This window comes from Macrotis lagotis, chromosome 1 (genome assembly GCF_037893015.1).
Source record: "Macrotis lagotis isolate mMagLag1 chromosome 1, bilby.v1.9.chrom.fasta, whole genome shotgun sequence".
NCBI classification, from domain to species: Eukaryota; Metazoa; Chordata; class Mammalia; order Peramelemorphia; family Peramelidae; genus Macrotis; species Macrotis lagotis.
In genome coordinates, this window is record NC_133658.1 from 283,949,535 (window position 1) to 283,968,580 (window position 19,046).

Sequence of the window (19,046 nt, forward strand, 5' to 3'; positions counted from 1 at the left end):
GGGATATTGTTACGTCATATATTAGAAACACACTACTTTGCATTAGGGTTGTAGTACCAGGAATCTTCAAAAATTTTGGTAGGTTTAAAAGAAAGGGACATATTTGTGTTTTGAGGTACAAATATCAGCAGCCTTGATATTGTGAATATTGGAGGCATTTCATATAACTAGACTTTACCAATGAAATCTAGAAAGAGATGAAAAGTTATCTGACCACCTCATCTTTTCATTTATTTATTCATTTTTATCTTTTTAGTTTTCTTCTGTAAGGATAGCAGGGGCTCACAAAGGTGTTGAGGAGAGTAAAATAAGTTGAGATCAAGAGCTTAATGAGCATATGTTAGTGGGTAATTTGGGACAAAAGTACAGAAATGTCATCCTGAGTTTTTGTTCCAAGCCTCTAACTCATTAAATTATGTGTCACAGTGAGCACTATTCTATGCCTTGTGAAGTTACCTGCAATCCAACTGGCCCTGGGGGACCAGGGAAACCTCTTGGACCTTCATCACCTTTCTGACCAAAGAGACCTTGCTGGCCCCGGGGACCTGGTTCTCCATCACCTCCCTATGGAAACATAATTGAACATATCCAAATGATGAAATATTTGTTTATGAAAGACGCTTGGTCCTCAGCATTAGCAATAATAGTGAATACTCACAGAGGGGCCAGGCTGTCCAATGGGACCTTGAGGACCTGTAGGACCAGGTGGACCCTGTATGAAGGCAAGACAAAGATGTTCAGAGTAGCTTCTGATAATGCAGATGCACTGTCTCTTAATCTCAAATATATTTAAGTCAAATAGTTCTCTTTCCCTTCTCCGTTCTCATTGCACAAAGTTTGTAAATCTTTTAGGAATTTTCATGACCAATTTCATATAGTATATACATGTATCGATTATAAACTATCTGAGGGTGGGAACCGCAGCATTCTCTTTGTAATCTTCTATGGTGCTTAATACAGAAGTTTGTATAAAGTAAGCATTTATGAAATATTGGCTGATTGAGCCAATCAGTGAATTTTCAGTAGATACATGGTAGTAGGAGAACATATCAAAGGAAATGTTCTGACCTGTAGACACATATTGATGACATGCCTAATGAGAGTAAACCATTCTATGGACATATCTCATTGTTCACAAGAAGAAATGAGAGATTGTTAAGCCCTTTCCTGATTTTCCCAATTTTAATTTGTATTTGTTTAATTCATTTTGTATGTATTTATTTTTCTGTATACCTATTTTGTATAACTATCTGCCCAAATTCCTTGAGGACAGAGATGATTTCATTTTTATCTTTAAATCTTAATAACTAATACAATGTCTGGTCCATGAAAGTGCTTAATGAATGTTTATTGAACTATTAATTTGAATTACTAAAAGCAACATGTGCCTACTATTAGCAGTTAGAATATTTATACTAGTCTGAACATATCCAAAAGAAGTTACTTAAAAATGAACTTGAAACTCACCTGTTCACCTTTATCTCCTTTGCTTCCCTTCTGTCCTGGCTCACCAATCTCACCCTATTAGAAAAGTGTGTAAGAGTTAGTCACATGACTCATCATAGCATATCAAGAGTTTTTATTGTTGGAATTTCTTTCTTTTTGAGAAAAAATGTCAAGGACTCACACTTGGAGGCTAACTGAGCACAATCTGCCAATTATATTTAATTACCCATGGGATCCCACAATATATTATTATTACTCTTGTTGTTGTTGCCACAATCATCTCCCTCCTACACAGTGCCACTGTTTTCTAAAGAAATATTTAGATACATAAATTTGTATTTTATGTTAGTACAAATACTGAAAATGGAGAATTGCCTCTCTCCTTCTACAAGGAATAATAGTATGTTTGAAAATATCACAGAATTTGGTTGGGGGAAGGGAAACAGGTTGGAATTTTAATGAGTAATGATTGAGTTTAATGGGCATATGCTAGTGGGCAATTTAGGGGTAAAAGTACAGAAAAATATCATCCTAGTTTTTGTGACTTCAGTATTTAGTAATTTTTCAGGAAATAAAACACCCTCTGCAGATTCTTAAGTTTCATGACTGAATGTGAGATCATAAACAGAAAGTAAAATTGAGTGTCTTCAGTCACTGGAAAATTAAAGTCCTGGTCTCTCATAGAATAAATTCAGATTCATACATTTCAAAAGAGATATACAGTGAAACCTCATTAAGTTGGAGTCTGAGATGATTCAGTCCAAGCCAAAAACAGGTCCAAACTTTTCTACCATGCTTTCTACACAGGAAAGGATTTGTAGAGCCTGTGATGAATGCTATATGAAGACTAGGGGAGAACTTGAGTTACTTCAGGAGAAAAGATGTTTTTAAGATTTTCTAAGTAGTTGAGAAGTTCATATATATATATACATACATATATGCATTTTTTACTGCATCAATCTGCTGATTGGGATCAGAAAATTTTGGGGTTTCATAGGGAGCATTTAATCAAAGAATTAAAGATTATGAAGCAGGGAATCTTAGAGACCTTCTTTTCTTGTCCATCCCTCACTTCACTTTAAAAATAAAGAAAATGAGGCCAGAAGATGTGATATGTGCTGTTTTGAGTTGCAAAGTCAAAACTGCAACTAGAACCCAATACTCCAAACCCTTTCCTCTAACTAACATTAGATGCTTTTGTAAGAGGAGCAATTGTCTGAGAGAAACGGCAAATGTCGTTTTATAGTAAAGAGACTGGAAAATTAAGGGATAATTATGTAATACTCTCATTTAGTTTAAAAACTGATACACTAAGGAGTTCCCTCTTTGGTTGAGGCAGTAAGGTGCTATGGCAAGCAAACTGGATTTAAATCCCATCTCTGGTACTTACTAGCCATTTAAACTTAGGTAGCTCTCTAAGCCTCACCTTCCTTATCTGTAAGATTAGTGTGGTTATAGTAGTTATACAATCTATCTTACAGGACTGCTTTAATGATAGTGTGTTAAAACACTATAGGAGTTAATATTATGTCCTGCTATTATATCCCATTATTATACAATCTTGAACATAATTTCTTAAGAAATATCTTATAATTCAGACTAGGCTTGTCCATATTGAAGTTTCTCCTAGGAAGAAATTAGGGAATTTCTACTCCATGTCATTCTGGGAAGGAAATCGATATATTCTACATCTTTTTCTCACCTTATCTCCATCTTCTCCAGGGGGCCCCACAGGACCTGCTGGACCAGGGAGCCCCACAGGACCCTGAATTCCATCTCGACCAGCTGGTCCTTGAGGACCTTTCTCACCCTATGGATGATATAAAATTAGTAATTAGGAAGCAGTGAATTCTTGCATTTTATAAAAATAGACCTCCAAAAAGGAAAGGGAACCAAATTGTTTTAAAAATCATTTTCTTTCATCAGAGTACTTACAAAGAGGAAAAAGATATGCAGAAAAGGTAGCAGGTAGGATATGTAACTGCCCACAACTACCAATTATTCTTTGACTTTATTTAAAGTCAAGATGTTCCTTTGATGTGGATGATACATAGCCTTCTTTGAACTAATCTTAAGCATTTGAAAAACCATTCAAGAGATGAAGTATGTTGAGAAAAAAAGAGCAAGTCAGAGGTTCTTCAATAGTAGAGTTTCCTTCTGGCATGATGCTGAAGGAGGTCTGGATCAAGGGCTTTTGATCTATATCTGAGATGTTGGGAATGAGTCACTGAGAGTAGAGTAGGAGTGACTAAGTGAGATGGAGTTAGTGTCTGGCTGCTTGGGAGTTTAGTATGGAGGATGAATCCTGAATGGAATATATGTAGAGAGAGTAAGAATTAAAGGAAGTGTAAGGCAGCATCACATCTTGTGTATTTGAATTTGAAACTATGTAGGTTCTAAGTCATACAGATGTCTCATACTATAATGATCCCTGCAAATCAGGAATATGAGAGAATCTAATTAAATTCTGCATTATAAACAAAAATCAAGTTTGTGTTTTCCTAACATAGACCTACAAGGAAAGATACTACCTGAGTTAGGGTTGGGGAAGTGGATTCAGAGCTTGGGTGTATGTAAGTGGGTCTATGCCATTACCCCAAAGCTGATTCTGTTCACAGAAGAATTCAAATATGAGATACAGACACTTCAAAGCTTATTTTCTCATTATTTTTCAATTTTAACTAGTAACAACATCCAACTCAACATCGTTCCTTTGGTCACATTTTTTGGATTTTCCTGAGAATTATAATTTAAGCCCTGATTAAGCCTTAGAACAGAAAGACTCCCAGATGTAGAGCTGGAAGGGACCTCAGAGATCTTCTCTTCCAAACTCCTCATTTTACATGAGAAAACCAAAGCCCAGGGAATTGCTCATGGGCACATAGATGGAATTTGAACCTGGCCCCTCTGAATCCAGAGCCAGAGATTTCCCCACTCTTTCAATATTAGCTCTACTGCTCTTCTTATTTTAACTTTCAGGGTTCTTCGTATATCATTGGAACCATCCTCTTCTGAAATGGCAAGCATATTGCATTAGAGGGGGAAATGGATAGAAAGAGTTAGCTGCAGCTTTTAGATTCAACTGTAGCATTGGTTCATGAAAACATCTTCACCTTCTTCCTCTGCTGCATTGCAGTAGCTGATGCTTCTTATTTTTCTTCTACAGTCTCCTCTCCCCTCTCCATGAATCACTTTATCCTCTTCACATTTGGTTCTTATTGATATCAATTTCTCTTCTAATTAAGTCAGGAATAAATGCCAGTACCAAATATAGAATGTACATATAGCTTCCTTTCCCCACTTGACTAATCAAGCCAGTAGTTTTCAGAGATACACTGACCTTTTCTTCTCTCTTGAGCTATTCTGGGGAATTGAAAAGCTTTTAAATGGATAAAGCAATTCTTACTGGGTTCCTGCTTAAATATTTACTTTCTTGAAACAATGAACAAAATAGTTTCCAACCGAATTTGCTTTGCGTTTATATGTGCTGAAAGTCTGATGTACTCTAGCTTTCTGGTACATAACTCAGTTGTATCAAAATCCTGGATGCCCTATTGTAAATGATTAGATGTCATCTAAATTGCCTTTTTATCTCTCCAATAAGGCATTGAACATATTCTCAATGGCACAGATGTTCCAAAAATGGTTTCAATGGGAAATTCTTGCCTGAGGAATAGAACTGGGCTGCTCTTTTTTCTCATGAACCACCAAGAAGAAAATTTTCAGAGAAAATAACACTTTTTAATAACACCAATCAATCAACAAAATGCTTTAACTCAATCTGAAATTGCTTATGCTAGTGTTTGCCAATTTCCTGGACTCAGTCTGGCATTCTAGAATCAGAATCAAAGACTGCACCAATGTATATTTGCATGACTATATGCACACAGGAGCAGCTTGGGTGGTTGTAAAATTGTAGAGCTGAAGTCAAATGGAAGTCACAGTTAGATACTTTGAGGGGAAAACCTTTTTCCTGACATAATACTCAGGGAAAAGGATGCAAGGAATTTATGCAATATATTTCTTCGGAATCTTCTAAGAAAAGAAAGGATACTCCTGAATCAGAAATGAGATAGGATTGGATGGGATGGGATAGATGATGTGCTTTACAATTAGAGAAATATAGATAAATGATGTCCCTTTATTGTTTCTATTCCTAAAAGTATAGGAAGCCAGATAAAATTGTTTTCTCAAAAGTCAAGCTGCAATTATTGCAAATGAAAAAGATTTTTAAGGTACATGTTTTGAATATATTTTCTCAATCAGTAGATGACTTCTCATGGAGAAAATGTCAGTTTAAAGTATGTGGATATAACCTCTAAACATAGACTGATAGTCTCATTGATCATCACAGCATTTCTTGAGTTGATTTCTGTTCCTTCTTCTGCTGAAGAACTATTATTGTTTCTCTAGTAGGACTAGATGCGTTAGTATTTTCTTTCTAATAAGACTGAAAGTTTCTCAAAGGTAGGGATGAATTTTTTTCTTTTGTGCTGCAAACTCCATTCCAATCCATCCCACACTTACCTAAGAGGTAGGCACATAGTTATCTGACAGTTTTGAATAATATATAAACATACATCTAAGCTCCAAGTTTTCCAAAAAACACTCTGAAGACAACCCTATATAAGAAGGGAATATCTAATAGCCAAGAACCAACTGAAAGCTACTGTACAGTATAGAGCAGGCGTTTCTGGAGCAGAGTAAACAATTTTGTCACCAAATCCCTCCACCTTTCTATCTGTTGTTTGAATTTAAAAAGGCAATATTGTCTAGAGGACAGAAGCCCAATTTGACATTATCCTTTTCCCTGGTCATTGGAGCCAACAAGATTTCTTAAATCAGACCAATTCTTTTCTTTTCCAAGAGTTTATTCCTTAGCCAGGTGCAAATCACTGACCCTGAATCATCTTGCTTTTACAAAATAATTTAAATTTCTATTTGCCAAGAAACCATAACCCAGCAATTTTCTTCTTAGGAATTTTCTAAGAAAAAAAAGGGCATTTTCCTCAATCAGAGATGGGATAGGAACTAGCACATTAGTTGCATTGGGGTAAAAACCATATAGGAGAATGATAAATGGGCAAAAAAATTCCCATGTCAATTTCCCTTAGGTGAAAGGTTAAATATGAATGTCCATCAGCCACATACAATCCAAAAGAAATTCCACCAATCATAAATCATAGAACCTTGAGACCTTCCTCAAGAGCAAGTCTAAAGAGACTAAAACTATTTCTAGTCTTTCCATTCACATGTTCTTTGACACAGCTGTAGAAAAAATGTTTGGATGTCACATTCTTAGCCCAGGTGCTAAATAACAGATGGCTGCTAGTCCCTATATATCCCTTCTGACATAAGAAATTCACTAAAGTAATTCTCCAAACATTAGGGAATTCTCCCTTTGAACTACAATGAAGAAGCCTTGGAAATTATCTATTTTTTCCAAGGCAATTCTCTACCTTTAGAAACACCCTGTTCCCTTCCCTGGACTGCTCTGAGGGCTAAACTGAAAAGTCATCCATGCATAATATAACCTGTTAAAGAAGGAAAGGTGAAAGGAGGCAAAAGTAGTCTTCATAATATTGGGGGAAATGGCTCCTCGTTTAGGCCATTTGTCAAAGCAATACTTACAGGAGCACCTTTCTCACCAGCAGGCCCAGGTGGTCCTTGGGGTCCAGGTCTCCCAGGAAGGCCAATTGGTCCAGCAGCACCAGCTGGACCCCTTTCACCTGGAGATCCCTATGATGCAAAATAAATAATAATGCATGAAATAGAACCACTGCAAATGGTCTCTTATCACAGAAGCATGACTTATGTTCTTTAGCATACTCTCTTTACTCCTGAATCTGTGATGACCTCTTTTTGTCTATTATTGTAACAAACTACATAGTCTAGTATTCAAGACACTTTTATTTTGGTCTCACTTTTAGAATCCACACCAGTGAATTGTATGAGGACAAAAGTCGAAAGAGATCTTGGAGGTCATCTAGTTCAATGCCTTCATTAATTTTTCTAGATCAATTAAAAAGAAATTTTATTTAGATATGAGGAAGATTCTAATATTCTGTGAAAATATTTCCATAGAGACATAAACACATATGTATGTACAGACGCATATATGTATATATGGTACACATACATTTTTGTCTCTGTCACCAAGAAAACAGAGATCAGAAATAGAGTGTAAGTTTTTTTGTTTACACATAAGGACATTTAGCTTTAGAGACTGGCTTGTATAATCTCTCCCCTAAAACAGGAATCATCTAAGAATCAGAAAGCTTTTGTCTGAATTCCTTCAGAGACAGGAAGTTCATTATGTTATGGAGCAACCTGTAAAGTTTTTATAACTATATTACCATAAAATTATTATCTATATCATCTATATCTATATCTATATCTATATCTAATCTATATCTATATCTATATCTATATCTATATCTATATCTATATCTATATCTATATCTATATCTATATCTATCTGTATATCTGAGGATCATCTGGCAGGAGAAAAATCCAGATACTGAGGTAATTTTTTGTGCTAAACTGCCTAGCATTCCAGCATTACCAGAGAGAGTGCAATTATGATGGACTGGGCATGTTAGAATGCAGACATAAGCCTGCCAAAAATCTATTTTATGGAAAACTCACACAGGACAAGTGCTCATGGGGCGGGGGGGGGGGGGGGTCAGAAGAAGTGATACTAAGATACCCTGAAGGTCTCATTGAAGAACTTTAGAATTGATTGCACAGCATGGGAGACACTGGCACAACTCTGCCCAATATGGTGTGCCTTCATCAGTGAGGGTATTACCCTCTATGAGGAAGGCAGAATTGAAGTAGCTCAAAGGAAACATGACATCTGTAAGTTTAGAGTACCCATTCCAGGTAATCACATAGACTAATTGTGCCCAAATTGTGTTAGAGCATTTCAAGTTCGTATTGGTCTGATCAGTCATAGTAGGATACCCTGTAATTTGTCTCAAACATAGTAATGTCATTTTAGTCTTCAGTAAAGAAGGACGAGGGCCAACCATATAAAATATTATATGCTATTATATATTGTTATATATACTATACATGTTATAATATTATTATTATATAGTATCATATACTATGCTAATATATATGTTGAATGAGATACTCCAGGGTTTTTTCCCTTCACATATAGTTAAATTCTTTCTTGTGGTTTCAATCCTTTGTTGCTAATTCTGCCCTCTGGAGTCAAACAGAATAAATCTGTTTGCTTTCCCAAATAATTCCCTTTAACCCATGCCTCAAATCTGTGGAGGTAATCATTATAGCTTTAGAGGTGGAGGAGACCTTGGACCCTTTAATCCAAGTTCTTCATTTAATAGATGAGCAAACCAAGGCCTAAAAACATCAAGTGGCTTGGTCAAGGTCACACAGGTAGCAAACGGCAGAAGTGGGTTTTGGACCCAGGTTCCCTTTTTCCACTGTTACTGCACATGATGACTGCTTACTAAATCCTATTTCTTTTATCCTTCCCTCCTCTCCAAGAGAACCATTTCTAGTTGATTCATTAATTCCTATGTCATTGATGCCAGATTTTTCACCATCAAGATCACCTTTCAAAATATGAACCTAATACATCCTTTTGATGATATAGATTAAATTATGACTGACAAGGGTGCTGGAAATCTTGGGTACATACTAGCATGAGCTTCATTTTGTTTTAAGATGCAAGGATGAGGAAGATAAAGTAGAATAAAAGGGAAAAGTACGACTCCATCCTGTTCAAACTACCAAAAAGTTAATTTATAAAGCTAGAAAAAAATAATAAAATTCAATTTATACCAGGATAAAGTCAAAATGTACACATAAAAACTAATATCATAAGCAAATTAGGGAAGTATGGAAAATTTTGTCTATCAGATCTATGGATAAGGGAATAATTTATGACTAAATGAGAGAGAGAGAGAGAGAGATTATTATAAGATGTAAAAGGGATAATTTTGATCATATTAAAATAAAACTGTTTTGCTTAAAATGTAAACAATCTAGCCAAGATTAGAAGGAAAGTAGGACACTATGAAGAAATATTTACAGCAAGTTTATATGATAAAAGTCTCATTTCATAAATATATAAGGAAATGAGTCAAATTTTTAAAAATATGAGTCATTTCCAATTGATAAATGGTAAAAGTATATGAACAAGCAATTTTCAGAAAAAGTAAAGCTATCAATATTCATAAGATAGTCATTTGAAAGTGATCATTAAAACAATTCTGAGGTACTACCTCATACTGTTATTATATTAGTTAATGGAACAGGAAAGAAAAAATAAAAAGTGTTGGAGGAGATACGGAAAAATAAGGACATTAATGCATTGTTGGTAAAGTTGTGAACTGATCCAACTATTCTGGAGAACAATTTGAATCTATACCCATAGGGCTAAAAAACTGTACATACCCTTTGACCCATCAATACCACTATTAAAACTATATACCAAAGAAATGAAAGAAAAAAATAATTTGGACCTCATATTTTTAAAATGTTTTAAAATGTTTACATGTATCTCAGAAATATTTAATGAAATAAATAATATATCAGAGGGGAAGAAAGAAGAAAAGAAAAAAAGAATTACTTACTGCTGGACCTGGGGGACCAGGAGGACCTTCATTGCCTTTTAATCCAAGGGCTCCCTTCAAGAAAAGAGAATTTCAGTTAAAGCTAACCTTGACCCCCTTGATATTCTTTGGCTGCATTATTTAAAATGGGCTTTGAACCTGGCAACTGTGAGCTGCTTAAAAATATTTTGATAACTACATTTCAATGAAATTGGTTTTATTATAATCATTGTATTTTCTTTTATGCATTTAAAAAGCATTATTTGACAAAAAGGGATCTTAGGCTTTACCAGACTGATAAACGACTCTAAAAGCCACACACACACACATAAAAAATAAAACTGAGAACGCCTGGTTTAATATATTATTCTGTCATTTCAGTTCTTTAACTTACCACTGGACCAGGGAGACCTCGATCACCGGGGAATCCTCTCAAACCTGGAGGACCATCTTTCCCAGGGATGCCAGCAGGGCCTGGATCACCCTGGATGGGAGAATAATATCTTATATTTCTTTCTAAATAAAAATAACTTCTAGTTATTCTTTGTTAGTTCTGATCAGTAAAATAAACTTTGATGTGTTCTTACTAAAAATTCAACACCAGAGTGAGTTAGATATAGCTAACTCTGCTGGACCATCAAATTTCCACTTAAAGATCCTGGTAGGGTTAGGAAATAGGACTTTAGGCTTTATTCCTCTTTGAAGTATGGAATCTCTGATTTTAGATTGGATCAGCATGTAGCCATAGAGGTATTATACACATAAATCTATAGATATGATTGCAGGAGAGATAAAATAAGCTTTTGGCCCCATGACTTTTATTTTACTCCTTAAACTAAGGTTAGTGAAATAAAAAGCTACTATTCTCTTAAAGTACTTTGACAAAATCTCATTTATGTCATGGTATTTTTCTAGTCCTTTATTCATGGGTATCTAAGTTTAGGTTCAAAAGATAATTTTTAGGTCAATATCCAAGTCCTCTTCAGTATCACATAAAGCTGTATTATAGTTATCTAAAATATTGTGCATGGTAGTCCTAAGTGTAAGCTACCTGAGGACATGGGTTATGTTTCATCTAGACCTTCTATTTCCCCCCAGCACCCCTAAACTCTGAACATAATAAGTATGTTAAAAATGATTACTGAATTTGGTGGGGAAGACCCTGATCAGATTTAGATTAATGGTTCTCCACAAAAAAAATTATACTTCTATCATTTTTATTGCTTATTTATACATAGGTACATTCAGAATGACTCCATCACTTCCTTAAATGGAATAAGGCTAAGGTCCTTCAAAGTGCTAAACTGTGGGAGAAAATATTTCCCAGTACAAAGAAATGAACAACATACCTTAGTTCCTTCCTTTCCAGCAAGGCCTGGGAGACCCTGTTCACCTGGAGGGCCAGGTGGTCCAGGATGGCCACGTTCTCCCATTGGGCCAGTTTCTCCAGTGGGGCCCTGTGAAGATCACATAGAAAGTATATTTTCAAGGAAAAAGGGATAGTGAACAGTGAATTTTCTTACCATATCCAATGGCCCCACCTTTAATCAGAAGGATTAAGGGTCTGTTCCCATTATTTCAATTTCCATTCTCCCACCAATTTCACTTCTGAACCAACATCCTTGATGTTATTGAATGGATACACTGACTGCTATTGTGTGTCTAGCTTTTACTTTTCCCCCCAATTGACTTCCATCTTTCATTTAGCAAGGCAAACTTTTCATTACATAGAAACATAGGAAGGAAATGAGTTCAAGAAAATATCACCAAATTCACTCAAAGAATAGCTTTTGGTGAGGAAGAAAACTCACCATGAATAACCCCCCTGGAATCTTTCTTTCTTCTATTATGTGATCAGTATAGATCAGTATCTTACACGGCACCATGTCTCTATCAGGTATATGATTCTAAGAAATGTATTGACTGTTTAGCTGATGCTCAACCTACTTCCTGACTGTAAATCACTGTTCTCATTGGTTTGCTAAAGATTTTATCAGTGAGCCTCCAATGACAAATTCTCAATGTTGGAAATATAAAGAGAGGTAAGAATGGGAAGAGCCATTACTAATTAAAATTTTAAGGGACTCTCTATTAAGATAAAGTTCAATCTTTTTAGTTTGACATTTAAGACCCTATACAAAATGGCTCCAACATGCATTTCCAACTTTATTTCCTATTGCTATTGATATGATCTCTCTGCTTTAGACTGACTTTAGTTTCTTCATGGGCCCTGAAAACCCTTTGCAGGTATGTTTCTTGTCTCTATTCTACCCATCTCAAACATTTCTCTCTATATATTTCTATTACATGAATCTTTCTCATTCTTCATCTCTAATGAAAAACCCTGGATTATCATAGGTAACACTAATTTCATCCTTCTCTTATCATTTATATATACTGTCTGTTCCACATAAAGCCACCTTCTGTTTGTAGCTTGTCTTCCTCATCAAACTATAAGTTCACTGAAGGGAGGGTCTGTGTCTTTTATTTATTTATTTATTTATTTAGTTTGAATTCCTTCACAGAGATAAGCATGAAGCCTTGCACATAACAGAGATACAAATAAATATTAGTTGACTGGTGGATTTAAATTCATCAATCCCTCTCTTCTCCATAGTTAGTTTTCCTGTTTGGGAAATCATATTCTTTAAGAGAAGTATGGCAAGGTCTAGAGGACTCAAGAAATATTTCAATTAATATCTCACCTGTGGACCAACAACACCTGGGGGCCCTGGAGGACCAGTCTTGCCTTGGAAACCCTGTTAGGAAAGAAGATCATCACATTTGAATATGCGGAGTAACTCATGTCTACAGCTCCTACTGACATCCCATTTCTCATTAGAACATTTGCAAACTCTGGGACCCTAGAGGCTCCAGATTTCACAAAGAGAGCCTCCATACTTCTTGTTTCATTTTTTTAGATTTTTCAAGGCAATGGGGTTAAGTAGGTTGCCCAAGGTCACATGGCTAGGTAATTATTAAGTGTCTGAGGTCAGATTGAACTCAGGTACTCCTGACTCCAAGGCTGGTGCTCTAACCACTGCACCACCTAGCTGCCCCCCCCCCGTTTCATTTTTGTATTTAATTTCTTGAAGGTAATGAACCCAGCACTGCTCTCAGAATACCATGTTTATGTGCTGAGAAACATAGTTTAAATCAAGAGTTAATCTTTTTGATGTCATGAAACATTCATTTAAAAAGTAGAATTGGTGCCATTTTCCCCCCATGGCTAGCTGGTGCAGCTAATGCCCTTGTCTGTTTCTCATTAGTGGCTTCATGCATAGTTCTCTCTTTCTCCCTTTAGTGCTTCTTATGCTCAATAGGTAATTTAACTCGCTTGCTATTCTGAGTTTTCTAAGCAAGCAATTGTGACTCCATGCTGGTTCTCAAATTTAGTGGTTTAAAACTGTCCATATGATTCTAGATTGAAATGAAATATTGTCTTTCTGGTATGAATAATTTAAGGAGATACAGAAATGATGATGTTCCATTTGATAATTAGTTTGAAATCTCACAGTCCATCATTTAGAGGAGAAATCAGTCTTTAGGGACATGAAGATGTTACTACTGATGAAATGTCTTCCATTTCAAAGAATATAGGATAGTCCTATAGTCTACAAAAGACAATATCTGTTTCATATAGGATATTATAAATCTATAATTGTATCACCAAATCCATTCAGGGATTGGTTATTGGTGAGAAAGATAATCAAGATAAAAATGTCAGAACATTTCTCTATAGTATTACAATACATAATAGATGAAATCAAATACGATGAATTCAGAGTTGTTATACCAAAAGTATGGCATAATGGAAAGAAGGTGAGATTTGAAGTCAAAGGGACCTGAGTTTGCATCCTGACAGCAACTTGACTTAACTTCTAAGTCTCCTCATCCTTAAATGGGGAAATTGAGCAAGATGACTGCTAAGGTTGCTATGAAGTATAAAGGGGCCTACATTTCCCAAGAAGTAAAGGAATGCCATTTCTTCAAGATACAGATATCTTACTCTTCCCTTCAAAAGGAAGTTTTGCTCTGTTCAGCAGAAATCAATGAACAAGCCACAGAGACTGAGCCTAGGAATGTCCTTAAATCCTGAATGCATTTCCATCATATAAGGGCAAAGGAAAGGCAGTATAGAACTTGAGAAAATTCCTAGGCTCTACAATCTTCCTCTCTGATAATAGATTCTCATGATGTTGAGAGAGAAAAAATAGGTACACACACATACATACTCAAGTCAATATACATTGGGTCCATGTGTTAACTGGACACCAAATGTTGCCAAAACCTACATGCAAAAGCATTGTTACCCCTATTGCCTACATTTAAATTGGTAAAAAACCTACTGCCCTCTTTGTTTCTAATGCTATGAATGCCATGACAGATTTTGGAGGACAGCTTCCCTTTCAATTCCAAGCTGAAAAGAATCTTTCCAGTTCAGGTTGATAACCCTTTTCAAAGAAATTTTAGCCAGCTAAAACCTTCAAAAACATTTGATCCAACCCCCTCATTTTACACTTGAAGAATCTGAGATCTAGTGAGGCAGTAAATTAATAATAATAATAATAATAATAATAATATCACCACATAGGCACATGCCACTGCTGGCAAGATTGGCACAGGATTTAAAGAAGCCATAACCAGGCAAATAAGGGGGATGGGACATAAATATAGTTTGTGGTAATCTAAATCCATTTGGGCCTTTGTAAAATAAGCACTTCTTTGGTAGAAATGCCCTAAATGGGTCTCAAAGATGAGGACAAAGCCATCACCTAGGTGAATGACTGCAAGCCTCTATCTTTCCTTACCAAGCTCAGTTTTTAAGACTGTAAAGAGACACAAAAAGAATGTGGCTGGAAAGTGCTTACATTATTTTCTTAGCAAATAACAAGCAGTATAATTATTTTACCAACTTCCAGGTTAAGTCAGAGAGGAGAAAATGCATTGGATGCAATGCCTTCCACCTTATTGCTCCAGCAGGGTATTACAGAAAAATGCAAAGCTCAGATAAAATGTTTTAATTTGTCCCTGTAAACAAAATATCAAATTAAACTCTATTTCTGTGCTACCATGCATCATGCAGCATTGTGGTTAAGAGGTAAATAAATGAAGTTTCATCAAAAAGAACCAAAGTGAGTCAAAGGAAGATGAAATACTTTTTTTTCAAGGCAGACACCAAGAAGATATTAAATATGGCATTCAAAAACATTTTACAAGGTGGCATATATTTGCCGTGGGCATCCTTAAAGGCCATTTGCCACTAGGCAGGAAGGAGATCAGCAAAGAAATAAAGCCAGTTCATCATATCTTCTGCATGCCTCATCATTCTCCTTGGTGTCAAATAATGTGTGCATCTGCACAATAACATTTTTTAAAATTGATGAAGTAGTGTGGAGAGAGTGGCAAGAGGGGGAGGGAGAGGAGAGAGAGAACAAACATAACAGGGTAACAAATGCAGAAGACAATTAAAATCAGGGAATAATTATTTAATAGCTTGGGTTAAATCATTGTCGATCTCTCTGTAGTTAAGAGAATGTAATTCTGGACTTCACTCTCAGCTTGACCAATCATTGTCAATTATAGATTGCATGAATCTTTATCCAATGGCTTTCTAAAAACTCAGGGACTCAAAAGCTCAGGGGCATTTAAAAGACTGCATTAATATGCCCACTACCATAAAATTCTAAAGAATGGAAAAGTTCATTTTGAAGGTCAAAGATAAATATGTGATTCTGAGAAGTACTCAACATAAACAGATATTATTTATACTATTGATTTTTTTCCTATAGAAAAAAAATTAATTTGAAAGATGTAATTATTGTCCAGGCTTCTTTACTAAGGAGAAGGCCAAGATTATTTAACTAAGTGCAAAGAAGGTCAGCATTATGTTAATCTATGTTCAATTTGATTCATCCCAATCATTTGTAAAAACAAGCTCAAGCTCAAAGGGATCCTTTTTCCATTATAAAATATTGCATTATAAAAATACCTTACCATGTAAGCTAAGAGAGTAGGACCTGTTAAGCTACCTTCCAATTTAAGAATATGCAAAGAAACATACATTCCAGTGTAAACACACAAGCTACTCAGGAAGACAAGAAACATGGGTATACATGAGTTTGGATAAATGAAACTGTATGACACATTTGTTTGTGATTTTATACAGATATCAAAATGGACTTTCACGTGGCTAATAGTTAAATCCTTAAGACTGCTTTAGAAACAAAGAAAAAAAATGTTCTTAGCATATCTTCTCTATCTTCTAGCTATCTTCAGTCTAAATAACTTGATTTGTCTTCTTCAGTGCTTAAAAAAAAGCATTGTTCTCTTTATTGGTGTAGATAATTTACTCCACCTCAAATGGCATTGGCACTCTGTTGCCATAATAGAATGTGGCATTATAGCTCCCCTTCCCCCCAACATTCTGGCTGTCAAAATTCTTATGATTGCCAAATTTGGCAAATCTGGCTCTGAAAGGCAGTCCCTTGCCAGGACTAATCACAAAACTTTTCTAGATTCCTTCCTGCCAGAGCCTCAGATAATCTCCAGTCCACAATGGGACATCAGAGCAGGTCTTTAGTGAAGTATCACAGTATATAGCCCAGTCATCATTAGACTGATTGGTCCAGCCACAAATGTGACTGATTCTCATAGATTTCTTGATATAGTTAAAGACATACAAACCTGGAAAAAAGCATCAATGAGGCAGAATCTCCTCATCTACATAGAAGAGTTTAGAAAAACCAGCTTTTAGGTCTGATTGAATGATTCACTAACATTTCCAGATACTTACAGTTTCACCTCTCTGTCCAGGGTGTCCAGGAAGTCCATCCTTTCCTGGAGGACCCTGAAGAAGAAAATACAGGGAGAAGGTTTCATTTAAGTTCTATAAAGCAGGTGCACTGTTAGAGAAAACAAGAATTGATTGTGAAAAACTTGTTTTTTATTTTCATATTTTGCAATTCACTGGTTTTCCCTGTGGACATTTCAAAGTAATGCATTATAGAAATATTCAATGTTAAACATTTTCTTGGGATCACTAATGATTAAACCCAAATGAACATATTATTGACAGAAGAAAAAAGAGACTCATATTTCCATAAAGGACCCCTTTCTTATCTTGTCTTAGGAATACTGGGCAAAACAACTAAGAAATCAACAGATGGCAGGACATTGATGCCAGTTTATTAGGCTTGCTTTGGGAGCATTCCCGTGATTCCTTGCCCATAGAAAGTGCTAAATAAATGCTTCTAGGATTGAATTGGAGCCCTCCCAACACTAGTCCACAGAAACCTAACAATACCTATTTCCATAGTACTTTAAAAGTCAGCAACAACTCTGTGATACATTCTGCAATACAAATGTTATTCTTCTTATTTTACAAATGAAGAAAATGAATATTAGAAGAGACTGAAAAGAAGATACTTACAGGAGGGCCCTTTGGTCCAGGAAATCCTGTGGGTCCTTGAGGTCCATTAGGTCCCTGGAGACAGAAAATGATTTAAAATTTGAATTTTAAAGAATTTTAAAGAAGCATTCTTTGCTATATATTCCGATTGACCAGCAGGTACTAAAAGGACAAGGATGTTTCTTATTTACTGAGCCCACCTGGCATCTAGCAGTACTGAATTCCCCTCTCAGTTATCACTTAGCATCTTTCTAAAAAGTCTGCAGCAGAATGTCATATATTCAAGTTATTTATACTTGAATTTGACTGTTTATCTTATTACTGAACTTTAAGAGATCAGGGACCATGTCTTATCTAAATTTGGCATTTTTATCTGTTCCTATCTATTTCAAGTTCTAGGTGTGGTAGGTACCATGGTACAATAGAAAGAGCAATGACTGCAGACAAAACAACCTCTTCAAAACCTGAATAACCTTGAAATAATCATTTAATATCCCTGGACCTCAGTTTCCTCATTTATAAAATATAAGTATTCTGCTTGATAACCTCTGAGATCCCTTCCAATTCTAAAACTACGATCATATGATCCTAGCATATGCTTAATAAGTTTTGATGAATGAATTAAAATACCCCTCAAACTAGTGAACTGGTATTCAGTATAGCTAGAAATAGTGCTCTCTGGACTGCTATTATTCTGAATTTGAGATGGCTGTTGCTTCGATGAAGACTTCCTTATGACACCTCCAAACTGAAAGGGATTGTTTGCTCATCATAACATCTTGACTGTCTCTGGTATCTCTATTACTCTCTCTTTTTATTATTTATATATTTGTTATCTTTTTAATTATTCTTTGTTAGATTATAGACCCCTTGAGAGGACTGCTTTCCAGTTATCTCTATTTGTGTGTGTGTGTGTGTGTGTGTGTGTGTGTGTGTGTGTGTGTGCAAAAATCTCATTGGATCCTCACAAAAACAGTTTTGGTTAGGATATATTATCTCCCTTACTTTATAAATAAGGAAAGTCTTCCTTATTGATTCTAAATCCAGTGCTCTATATACTATGCCCCAAGGATGACACATTTCAAAGTGTTTACTATATTCAACTGAGGGATAGTTGGGTGGCATAGTGAACAGAATGCTAAAGTAAGGAAGACCTAAATTCAAATCTAACCTCAGATACTTACTAACTGTGTGCTCCTGAAAAAGTTACTTAACCTTGTTTGCCTCAGTTTTTTTATCTGTAAAATGAGCTGGGGAAGGGAATTTATCTTTTCCATTATCTTTTCCAAGAACATCCCAAATGGGCATGTGACTGAAGACTGAACAATAGCAAAAAAAAATTAAATTAATCATTAAAAGAAGACTTTGGGTCTTTCCCTCTTCCAACTACAGGAATACAAGCCAAGCTTTGTATTTATCTAACATTGGATGTAATCTAAAATTCATGCCTCAAGCACTCTTTAATACCCTGACCATAGCTAAGGATATATTGCCTTATTTTTTTACCATCTGTCATTTTTAGCTTAGAATTTGTTTTTCTGAAGTTAACTATACCCATAGTTAGATTTCTTTCTTGTAAATCTCAAGAGTAGATCATATTT

General features: G+C 35.5%; 1 protein-coding gene across 2 annotated transcripts in view; it reads right to left on the reverse strand.

Moving 5' to 3' along the window:
• Positions 1-19,046, reverse strand: part of COL5A1 (collagen type V alpha 1 chain) — a 288,050-nt gene that overhangs the window by 36,936 nt on the left and 232,068 nt on the right. For both annotated transcript variants that reach the window (XM_074210737.1, XM_074210736.1), the window contains exons 36-46: positions 17,467-17,520; positions 16,831-16,884; positions 12,740-12,793; positions 11,384-11,491; positions 10,429-10,518; positions 10,056-10,109; positions 7,078-7,185; positions 3,149-3,256; positions 1,468-1,521; positions 659-712; positions 457-564 (exon numbers count right to left, since the gene is read on the reverse strand). In XM_074210737.1, coding sequence (XP_074066838.1) covers positions 457-564; positions 659-712; positions 1,468-1,521; positions 3,149-3,256; positions 7,078-7,185; positions 10,056-10,109; positions 10,429-10,518; positions 11,384-11,491; positions 12,740-12,793; positions 16,831-16,884; positions 17,467-17,520 — 846 coding nt within the window. The remainder of the gene's footprint in view (positions 1-456; positions 565-658; positions 713-1,467; positions 1,522-3,148; positions 3,257-7,077; positions 7,186-10,055; positions 10,110-10,428; positions 10,519-11,383; positions 11,492-12,739; positions 12,794-16,830; positions 16,885-17,466; positions 17,521-19,046) is intronic.